The sequence below is a fragment of the Aspergillus oryzae genome, chromosome 1 (assembly GCF_000184455.2).
Source record: "Aspergillus oryzae RIB40 DNA, chromosome 1".
In the NCBI taxonomy this organism is placed as follows: Eukaryota; Fungi; Ascomycota; class Eurotiomycetes; order Eurotiales; family Aspergillaceae; genus Aspergillus; species Aspergillus oryzae.
The window spans coordinates 429,616-440,687 of NC_036435.1; the positions used below are offsets into that span (position 1 = coordinate 429,616).

The window sequence follows — 11,072 nt, forward strand, 5'->3', positions numbered from 1 at the left end:
CACAACCAATGCGCCAATCCTATCCTCCTCGAAGACTTATACAGCCCCATCCTACCCAACCCCCCACGCCGTGATCCCCTCCGAAGCGAGCTCAATCCCAAAACACACCAGATCAACCATCCACCCCTCGCCGCCCCCTCTCCCCGAGAACATGGAAACCGCCGGAATGGGCCGTCTCGTTACCTTCGACTCTCCCCAGTCATTAACATCTCTCGTTGATAGGATTGCAGAGGGTGTCGGATTCCCCGGTGGCATTCCCATCGCGATTCCGCAGGGTGTGTCTGTCGATGAGATTTCGATTCGGACGGTCGGGGTGTGTCCGGGGTCTGGGTCCAGTGTGCTTATGAAGGGGGGTAATGTTCCTGATTTGCTGTTTACGGGGGAGATGAGCCATCATGAGGCGTTGGCGGCTATTGAGCGCGGGAAGGTGGTTGTTGCGCTTGCGCATTCGAATACGGAGAGGGGGTATCTGAGGGCTGTTATGAAGGAGAAGTTGGAGGGGGTGCTTAAGGAGGAGTGGGAGGTTCAGCGTGCGGAGGCTTTGAAGGCATCGGAGGGTGATGAGGGATTGGTGGAGATTTTGAAGGACGGGGTGTGTGAAGTACATGTTAGTGAGAGCGACCGGGATCCTTACGGTATCATGGTCAGGAAGGTTTAAGGAACGTCAGTTGTAGTGTTATTGTCTGAAAATTGGTTGATGTGGTACGACCGGTAGAATCACATTATATGCATGGAATGCTATGTACAGAAACTAGAGTTTAGAGTATACCGGCACGGCTGGGATCGAATGCGGATTTGATCAACTGAGCAAAACCCGGATCTCTCCCGTAGTACGGGGGAACAGTCTTCTTAGACCCCATCCGTTCTCGCCCTCCTCCATGCCCTTCTCACTCTCGGCGCCAGTCTCACTTCCCCTATCCACACGAGTGACATCAACCTTGCCTCTTGCCTCATCGGCCCCAATGATCATACCCTCGACGAACTCGAAGTCGCGACAGAACGCCTCCACCGCTTCCTCCGTCACACTCTTGACGAAGGCAGCACTGCGCAAGCGCTTCAGATTGTCTGTAGCGTCCATCAAGGCAGACGGGAGGAAGTCATCGAGTTGCTGGCTGACCGCGATGAGAGCTTCAGGTTGGAAGGCCGGAAGAGTCGCAATGTCAGCCAGGTTAGGTTGTTGCTGCGGCTGACTCTCTAACGGATGTGAGTCTTGCTTCTCCGTTTCAGTGGAAGATTTCGCCACCGACGATGGGGAGAAAGGCTCAAGTGCTGTGAGCAATACCTGGAGACCAGACTCGTCCAGAAGGTAGCGGTGTTGGATCTCCAGTAGATCTATGCGGAGGGATGAAAGTTTCGTTGAGATGGGGTTGAGATGTGTTGTACTGACAAAAGAGTATTCCGAAACGCTCGTTCGTGCAGTGAGATGGATATTGGTCAGATAGATTGCACGCGCGGTAGCATTGGATAGCTCCTCCGCTGAAGATGTCGCTAACTCCAAGAACGGATCAAACGCGGCGCGGAGAACAGGGGTGAACCGGTTTTCGTCCGAAGTGGACTCCGTATCATCTGCTCCGAAAGAAGCTTCGTAGGTCTTCATGAGAGAAGTCAAGCCTTCGAGTGCATCGATGAGGAATTGAGGTGTGGATAGATCCTCCGAAGGAGTCAAAGCTAGGTGGTCTGTCGACAGACTGCTAACCACGTCTTTCATAAGAGCCTCGAAGTGGCCGAAAGTAAACTTTTCCAGGGTCACCAATAATTCGGCCAGATTGGAATTAGGTCCCAGTAGTTTTTGAAAGGTCGTCCGGTAGAAAGACAGTAGACCAACGACTTTGTAGCAAGTAACCGGGTCATCATGACCTTGGATCACCAGCTCGACTCGCTGACGTAAAGCTCGGGAGACCCCAATCAGGTCGCGGTTAACTAAGTCACTGAGAGCCTTTTGTCCATCAAACGCGACTTCCTCATGCTCATCAATACGAGACCAAGGCTCGCTGCTCAGTCCAGCCTGGATTCCCCTTGCAAGCTCCTCACCATCAGCCACAAACAGGGCTTCGAGAGCCTCCCGCTCGGATACAGTGGTCGAATGCACCCAGGCCAGCATGTCGCCAATATACCTCAGGGGGTCATGGGCAGAAAACTCGATTGGCTTCACATTGCTATCACCTGCAGTGCCGGAAACCGCATCCGTAAGAGCGTAGTGGAATGCATCAGAAAGGGTGTAATCACGCGCCTCTGCGAAGAAATCCAGACAGCTGTGGAACAAGCTCGGTCGCTCCGCCAGCACCCGCAGCGCACGTCGGATCGAGCTACTGATCCGGGGATCTTCCAGGTTCAGCGATTTGAACTCCTTCTGGATCCACCTGTAGAGCTTCTGATACGCGGAGTTGAGATTTCTGGAGCTCTTGTCCATCAGCTCCAGGCCCAGTCGCTGATTCTCTCCACCTAGCAGAGCTTCGCAGTCGCGGTGTACCTGCTTCACACGGGCAAGCACCTCGAAAAATTGGTCATTGATGGGGTCCTCCAGCGACGTCAAGACCAGAATATCGTCATCCGGAACGACGAAATGCTTCGTAAAGGCATCGAGCAGCTGTTGTTTTGTTTCGGCCTCTTTCTTCTGGTTCATCAACGTGGAAGCCTCCTCCAAGACCGGAGCAGTGTCTTGTCTAGCCAGACTAATGTGCTTTCGCATTTCGTCACATGTCTGGTTCAAGCTGGTAATCACGGTACCGATTCGTTTCAGTTGCTGTTCCATTCATGCGAATTAGCATCGCTCTCTTCTTTCACATTCCCCTCATGTCATTGGTAAATTACCTCCGCAACTTTCCCAAAGTCTCGTACGATCTCCGCATTACAGTCGACCACTTCCTTCTGCACATCCAGCCGCAGTTGACGTCGCACTTCCGGTGTGTTATGTATGTCTCGCAGGCTGAGGGTCTCGAGCGCATCGCGTATATCCGAGTCCGCATACGATGCGGAGAGTACACTTGTCAACCGGTTCGTCAAGGCACTGGATCGCTGCGTTGCTGGCGGGGACAGCGGAGAAGCAGCTGGTGAAGGTGTCCTGGTCGAAGCATGACTGGGAATAGCCCCAACTGGGGGAAAGTAGCTGGTCATGGAGGACTATCTGGTGCTTCGCGGAGGGTCAATCGGCGTACGGAAACGGAAAGGCAAGCAACAGGTCACGCTTTCATGGCTACTTTGGAATGATCAATGCCAAGACCCACTAGTCCTTATACGGCCATCCACTAATCACACCTACCTTTGGATCGGATCTAATTGCATATACCAGTAAACAGAACTACAATTTTATAAAGGGGTTTAATGTCATGTAAGGAACGCAAATTCACGTTCAGTCATTTAATCAAGATACTTTCCTCGCCCAAGTCACAAGCTCTGGGATAATCCGTAGAACTGTGAACACATTACACGGGAATTTTTATAAGACAGAGTGGTTATGCTAGAGCTTGAATCTAATCCAACTAGATATAGGAGCCACGTGTAGGGCACGGGTTGGAAGAATATCTCAGTATCGTTCTTACCCGGACCACTTTGGAGTAGGAGCACGAAGTTCGGGGTCATCTCTAATGGCTTAATTGTTCTTTTGCTTAACAGACCGCCACTACATGAGCAAACTCCCAATCAACGTCACACATGTTAGCCCAACGGCAAGATACCACGTTTCGCTCAAACTTCTACCAACATCCGCAAGAACCTCTACATGTCGAGCCAGCGTTGCACGTCTTACAATGTCTGACAACCCGCCGTCTTCAATAGTCGCAAGATTCAGACCTGGGACTACTCGGGCTAGGTTAGTAGAGAGCTGATTCGTAAATATGAATTGAGCTATGGCAACGGATACGGCAGGACCAAGGTGTTGTGCGAAGAGCACAATAGACAGGCCCAGGGAGACATCGTCGGTGGGCAGTACTGTTTGTACGGCACTGATCGGTGCATTGAAGCCTATTCCACTCGCGAAGCCGTATACCCCAGAGTACAGAATAAGTTGTGCAAGGTTTGTATCAGCTCCAAAAGTTGTTATAAGACCCGCAAAGATAGGCATTAATATAGAAGAAAATAGCATAAACCGTGTATAGTAGCCGACCGAGGATGATTAGTTTCTACAGTCTTTCACAGTTTATGTGTGACTCGGACAGGATATCAACTCTGTAATTCGTACCTAGGCACTGCAGTGGCGACAATGTTGGTATCCAGCCCTCCAAGGACAACTAAGGCACTCATCGTGAGGATGGTAAGCCAGAACTTCCAACCGGTTGGGTACTGTTGAGCCTCTTCAACCGAGCGGGTCTCTGGAAGTCTGCCTGCCCCAATGGGCCCTACCGGGTTCAGCTTGATATAAGTGTGTTGGACGAAAGTAGAACAATGTATAGTATTGTTTTCTAGGTCCATGGAAAATAGTACAAATTGGGCTATATGGTTGATAAAAGGCGAACGTAAGTAGCTGAATTATGTGCTACACCAAATTTCAATTACCATGGCGTACACCCTATATGGATTTATTTGACTGATTATCTGGAGTACATTGAGCGAAAATGCTTTTGCGGCCATATCAAGAAGTGGAATATACAACAACCATCCCCAATAAGGGTGCAGCACTGAGGAGAGGACTATCACTATGACAGGGAAAGACAAGGAATCTACTACGTAAACATGCGTTCGTGTGTGGGCAAACTCTTCGCATATTCCTAGTTAAGCACCTACGGTACTAAAAGGAGAGGAAACAACAACAACAACAATACTCTGAACAAGCTTTGAAGGCCCGAACTAGCCCTAGATGACCTCCACAGAGTGGACTATTCCGTCTCAACCATAGCCCCATGAATGGCTAAGAAGTTCGCCTTTGAAACGGGATCCTCCAATGCAGCATATGACTCTTCGTGCTCGCTGCCGATGGGCAATCGATACTTTATGCTTCTGTTACGGTACACGTAGTAGTTTGCCTTGACCACAGTTGGCAGACCTCTCCTCTTGGATCCTGTTCGTAAACTGACAGTGCTGATTGACATCACACCGTTGTCCACACCACAACAATTATTATCACGACCCAGTACCACCGCCCATCCGTGGTCATCACCTTGACCACTCCATGCGTACACTGGATCACCATGCGTGCTTCCAGCAGACATATATAACTCGTTTCCTGGACCTATACAGCAAGCGTTCAAATCGGCCACTTCGCTACATTCCACACCGGTCCATTCCTACCCACAGCCCGGTCTGTTATACAGTGTCAGAGACCAGCTGGCCTCGGCCGTCGCCAGAAGTTGCAGGACAGCAGCAAATGCCAGTGCGGGACGCTTCATGGTGATGATTTTAGGTCTCGAATTCGTCAAAGCTACGACACCAGAGTATAGCCCTCTAGGAACACTTTTTAGGAATCTCTCATCCAGGAGGGGAGGTTAGAGACATACCAGACACAGAAAAGTTGTGCAGCTAATAACCTTTCAAACAGATATAGGCCTGAATCCCCCAGACGACTCTATGGAGAAAGGCAAAGGATGCTACAGTTAGATGCAACTCAATGCGCCTGAGCCTTTTTATCTATGGGTTTCTTGTGACGGCTTACTATAGAGGCATTTGATAAGCAGCCCTACGGACGTCTGACGCTGAGCCCTCTTACTATGCTTATACACCTTCACCAGAACTACCCGACAATATGAAGTAAGCGTCGCAACCTGTCCATAGTAATACACACAGCGGCTGGGCCTACACTTACATTATCCGTTGCCTACACCATATTGCTTGATCATCAAGTATAAGCCAATGAATTATGCCGTAGCAGCTGTAACCGGGTTTGAAATCGCTTACACAAGAATGACTATTCATAAAAGTAAGCTAATTAATCCCTGTATTATTCTGTACACCTACGTACGTTACCCCGCAGACCGTCAGATTCTCCACAGGTGCTGTCAGTTGGGGAGACATCAGCTAATATTTTAATTCTGACTCCAGGCTGGGGTTGCAACATCAGCATCCTGTTAAGAAAACTATCTGGTTACTGGCTTTGTATGCTGCACTCCGTTTATCATGCTTAAGTCTATACTAGGTATCAGCCCTCCTCGGGTCGAAGTTAACAAGGAAGATGATTTCGACACATGGTATGAGCCGATCGTGGTAAAAGGTGAAATGATTGATCATTGCAGCCTTCCTGGCTATTTCATCCTCAAGGTCTGTTTATTGAGAGTCTTACCAATGACCTATTATAGAGATAACCTGACTGCGTGCAAATAGCCAGTTGCGTACGGGATGTGGGAGAAGGTTCGCTCTTGGCTGGCCGACCATCTTCAGCCCTTGGAACTACAAAGTTTCTCTGTCCCCATCCTCCCTTACCTAGGTGATAGGGCCCAGGCTCCTTATGCTGTGTCAGGGTCCAGCAGTTTCCCGAATGCTGAGTCCGTTATCTATCCTTACTGCAGGAAGTGGATCAAGAGTCATCGAGACTTGCCTCTGCGAATGAACCAGTGGTGTATCAGATTCCAACATGAACAAAACCCACAGCCACTCCTCCGAAGTTGTGAATACCTCCTGCAAGAGGTCCATTCAGCACATATAACCAAGGACAGCGCTCGTCAAGAGGCCGCACAGATCCTTGAACTTTATAGTTTACTTTACCGGGATCTCCTTGCCATCCCCGTCGTCAAAGGATATAAGAATGCAGCTTATCTCCAGGACACCGACATCAGTACTGGTGTAGTTATAGCATATATACCTGCTACAAACCAGTGCATAGAGGGTGCAAAGTGCCATGAATTTGGCCAGACTTTGAGTAAAGCGTACGAAATCACAGTGAGAGACCCTTCGGCAACGGCAGAACCGGCGGCGCTCCTTCATGTCTGGCAAAACTGCTGGCGTATTTCCATTAGAGCCCTCGGTGTTATGGTGGCCACCCACAGTGACAACCATGGCCTTGTTCTGCCGCCCCGCATCGCAGAGACCCAAGTCGCCATTGTCGCAGCACAAGCTTCTTCGACAGATGAGCAGCTAATATTGGACACAGAGACTGATAGACTTGTTTCACGTCTATCATCAGCAGGAATTCGTGTCAAAGTTGATGACTTGGAAGGGTACTCTTTGGGATGGAGATTTAATGAGTGGATCGTCAGCGGCACTCCCCTATTCATAGTATTAGGCCCAAATGAAGTCACCAATCAAGTCGTGACTATAAGACGAAGGGACCTACTCCACGCAGAGGGAAAGGTTGAAGCCGCAATCCCAGAATTACATACTATCATACCCACCACATTAGCCAACATCCAAGAAGAGCTTTATCGCAATGCCCTCGCTAAATTCCAGGCAGACCAAACGCGGATTGCCGACAACTGGGACGACTTTATTAAGAGCCTCTACAGGGACAAATTGGTATGTCTCACACCGCATTGTCGACAAAGGAGCTGTGAGCTATACATTGAGGGCATGGGCAGTGATGGAACAGACCAGGCGCTTGGTAGTCATATCAGGTGCCTTTGCGTTCCTCTGGAGCAGCCAGGAGCTACTGAGGAGTGTGCTACTCCATGCATCAATCCGACTTGCAAGTACAGCGCCCTGAAATGGGCCATGTTTGGTTGTAAGTACAGTCCCGGCAACCCTATCATTCCTTTACGTTGTTTTTCTTTGCCTTCATACAGGATGTCTTAAGGAACATATTGCTTACCTTTTCCCTTTTTTCTACTCTAGATGCTTACTAGGAAGCCCTCTATGGTCGGAATCATGATATTACACCTTCCCCACGGAAAGCCGCTCGTTTCAACACCGACAAACCGATACGTTTAAACATTATTGATTGGAAGTTCATTTCTGAGGAGTCACGACAAGAGCTAGCTCGATGTAAATGGACATCGGCACTGGTGGTAATACCGCTTCGTTGACCACCGATGAACACATGTCCAGGTGGAGAGCCAGGCCAGCAAGAGCATTGCGTTTTGCGCCGTGGGCTTGGCTTCTAATTGGAGCATGCGAGGTCCGGTGAAGCAAACTGACTGTATATTATATGGTTTACATAACCTATATGAATCTAATTTTGAACCAGAGTTTGGTTGATCCTATCGTATATATAACTTACCAGCTTAGCCATTGTGTATTGATTTATCCCACATAGTAATGCATTATTCTCGCTTGATATTTTTGCCTATCATCACACCTTGCCTGGTTAGGGCGCTATCCTGCCAACTCTGTGATTTCCAGTTAATGGCAAGAGTAGAAATACTTACGTTGCCCCTATATGCACGTGAGAACTTATGCAGCATACGATGAGATAGTCTGCCGTCATCTGGATTACTGTTCCTATGCACTAGGCGTACTCATTGCTTACAATGCAATTCATTTCGCACAGCAAGCTAATATTGCTCTTACTGTTACCACAACTCCCGGTCTCAAATGCTTAGCTTATGCATTCTATTGCGGCTTACTGTTCGTTATGATCGGCTTCACCGAGATTACCAGCGTTACGTACATGTACCATGTAGTCCAAGTATTAAAGAGCATGCGAATTCTGTAGTATAGTTACTCAGTCAACTTGGCTCGATCACACTGTCCGGCGTTGCACCCCTGTGCCACTGTCTTTCGTCCAACCTTGAGCACTAGGGAACAGAAATAAACCTCCATAGGCAGCGAACGTAGAATGAATGAATGAATCAACAAGGTATCCCCATCTAAACTACCTCGCAGGTACAGAGTAGAGCACTCTATACGATTCCCCGTTTCATCAATAATCCTCTATCTCTATGAATTAGACAAAAGGTAAATAGCTAGCATGGACCAGCGCCATGACTTTCGCTTGCCCAAACTTAAGAGTGAAGGGCTTTGACAATGCGTTTCAATCCCTCATCGAGCTGAACACGGTGTTGAGAAAAGGTGATGCGGAACCATCCGGGCTGCTCACTACCGAAGTCATCGCCAACTCCAAGATGCACTTTGTGCAGGGCCAACTTTTCTGCCAGCTCCCTACTTCTGTTCCATTTAGCAGAGTCGCTGTCATCAGATGGACGGTTGGGTTGGGCTTTTAGATAAGCTGTTAATAGATCACACCAGACAAAGAACCCTGCGTTTGATCCTCTTGCGTGGGGTATTCCGTGGTTATCCAGGAATATGACCACATAGTTGTAAGCCGCAGCAAGCTTCTCACGGCTTTCCTCGATATATCGGTCCACGAACTCTTCGTCTTCAAGAATACTTGTCGTCACATAGTCTGCGAAGCCAGAAATCGAGCTAAACTGGCCAACCCCTCTGATCGATTCAAGCAAGTCGCCATTGTTTTGGGAAATAATCACACCTAGTCGCACTCCATTCGCGCCAAAATCCTTGCTAATACCCCAAAGGACATGAACAAGCTTCGGGTCAATCACTCCATCATAGTTGATAGAAAGCACTGAGGTAAAATCTTCTATGGTCGTTGCCCCATCCTGACCATGTCTCCAAACTGACAAAGCATATATCTCATCGCTGATCAAATGCACGCCGTGTTTTTGACAAAGCTTCATCAGCCCCACAAGGAACGACGGAGGATAACATCGACCCAAGGGATTGTGCGGGTTGCAGAGCATAATGGCTCGTATAGTACAGCCTTGCTCACGGGAGCTTACGATGGCTTCTTCATATTTTGACACAGCAGACACACCGACAGGATCCATCTCGTCGAAGCTGACTGGAACGAGCTTAGCCCCTGGCCGCAGGCAGATGTCTCTGCTGAAATCTCGATAATACGGGCGCCCAACCAGCATCCCTTCACCTGGGTCACACAAGGCCCATGAGCAGTGCTCGGTCGCAGATGAAACCCCATTGGTGGCAATGATCTGCGATGGCTTCAGCGCTTTTGAAGGGCTGAGATAACGAGTGAGAAAGCGAGCGATAGCAGTTTTCAGCCGGACAGACCCCGTGATGGTGTCGTTCAACAAAAGGTGTCGTCCGGGAAGATCGAAGTTACTGTTCACGCGATGTAGCAGCTGTTCTTGCATCAAAGCATTGTGTCCAGCGCCGAGTGTGACATAGCCGTGAGGGTTGCTCTCTGGATGCCAGAGATCGTTCAGAATGTCCCAGAGGCCATTGCTTGTGTCTCTCAGCGAGGTACTTGCCCTGAGAGACAGGGAATGTGCAGGTCGGCTGGCAGTACCATGAGGCACGCCATCGTGTTGCGCAATGGGTGGATAAGGCATGCTGACTGGAACTATAAGCCTTGAAGAACACTTTGATCTGTCAGATGCCACAAACGTATAATGTTCCTGTCAGTTTTCTGAGCTACTCAGGTCATTGAATCGATTCTTAAAAAGTCCATTTCAGCGGTACGTGCTACATAGGGGTTCTTATATCATCTACAGGAGTGAGTGAATCAGGCTTTGAGAGGGATTTACTGAGAGCCCGTGGCCTTAGATGTCATCAAGGCCTAGTTAGGGCTTGTCCAAATTGGTGATTTAGAAAGTGGGGTCTCTTGCGCCCTTCCAACAACATCCAGACAATGACTCATCAACAATAGGCTTGAGCGGCAAAAACCTCCGCTTACAGGAATCCTTTTTAGACCCAAGTCTTACAAGCAGAGGGGGGCGAAGCTAATTGCATTATGAACGGATTTTAAACACTTATCTGATTGAATATCGCTACAATATCCACCAGTATTTCATCGCCATCACAGAGGGAAACCCCCATGAAGAGCCGTCGGGCGAGAACAGCCCAAAATATTATATTCCTACAACAGAAAAGACAAAGCGTATTATTGTCACATATAGCGGGAATACCAGTCTTTGATATACGCTAGGAAGGAGGCCAATTGCCACCGAGTCAGAGGGGATTTAGTCGGTTCCTGCGCGAAAATAAAATCCAGGACCTACATTACCCAATGCCTCCATATTGTGGACATAAGATCTGATAATAACCTAGCTCATGCCCTGGGCTGTTGGTTATATGAGTACAATAGTTCATTAACTAGCGCAAGATGTATAACAGAGTGTAGTACAAACTCAAGCTGTTCAGACCCTACTACGGAGTTGGGCACTAAATGAGTTGACTAGTTCTCATTATCAGCGTATCACGACAGATCTATAACAGTAGAAAGCCGACAGGATGTA

The 11,072-nt window shown here is 48.7% G+C and overlaps 3 protein-coding genes across 3 annotated transcripts; 1 reads left to right on the top strand and 2 right to left on the bottom strand.

Moving 5' to 3' along the window:
• Positions 1-799: 799 nt before the first annotated feature.
• On the bottom strand, positions 800-4,407 carry cog6 (Golgi transport complex subunit COG6; the record flags this gene model as incomplete). Its single annotated transcript, XM_023234006.1, has 3 exons — positions 800-2,743; positions 2,812-3,076; positions 4,178-4,407. The coding sequence occupies 3 exons, from the start codon at positions 4,405-4,407 to the stop codon at positions 800-802; spliced, it is 2,439 nt and encodes an 812-aa protein (XP_023088539.1).
• Positions 4,408-5,832: 1,425 nt separating this feature from the next.
• On the top strand, positions 5,833-7,703 carry AO090009000164 (uncharacterized protein; the record flags this gene model as incomplete). Its single annotated transcript, XM_023234011.1, has 4 exons — positions 5,833-5,905; positions 6,065-6,186; positions 6,250-7,582; positions 7,693-7,703. 4 exons carry the CDS (start codon positions 5,833-5,835, stop codon positions 7,701-7,703), a joined length of 1,539 nt encoding a protein of 512 aa, XP_023088540.1.
• Positions 7,704-8,801: 1,098 nt separating this feature from the next.
• AO090009000165 (pyridoxal phosphate-dependent aminotransferase) lies at positions 8,802-10,166 on the bottom strand (the record flags this gene model as incomplete). Its single annotated transcript, XM_001816614.1, has 1 exon — positions 8,802-10,166. The coding sequence occupies one exon, from the start codon at positions 10,164-10,166 to the stop codon at positions 8,802-8,804; it is 1,365 nt and encodes a 454-aa protein (XP_001816666.1).
• Between the last annotated feature and the right edge of the window lie 906 nt (positions 10,167-11,072).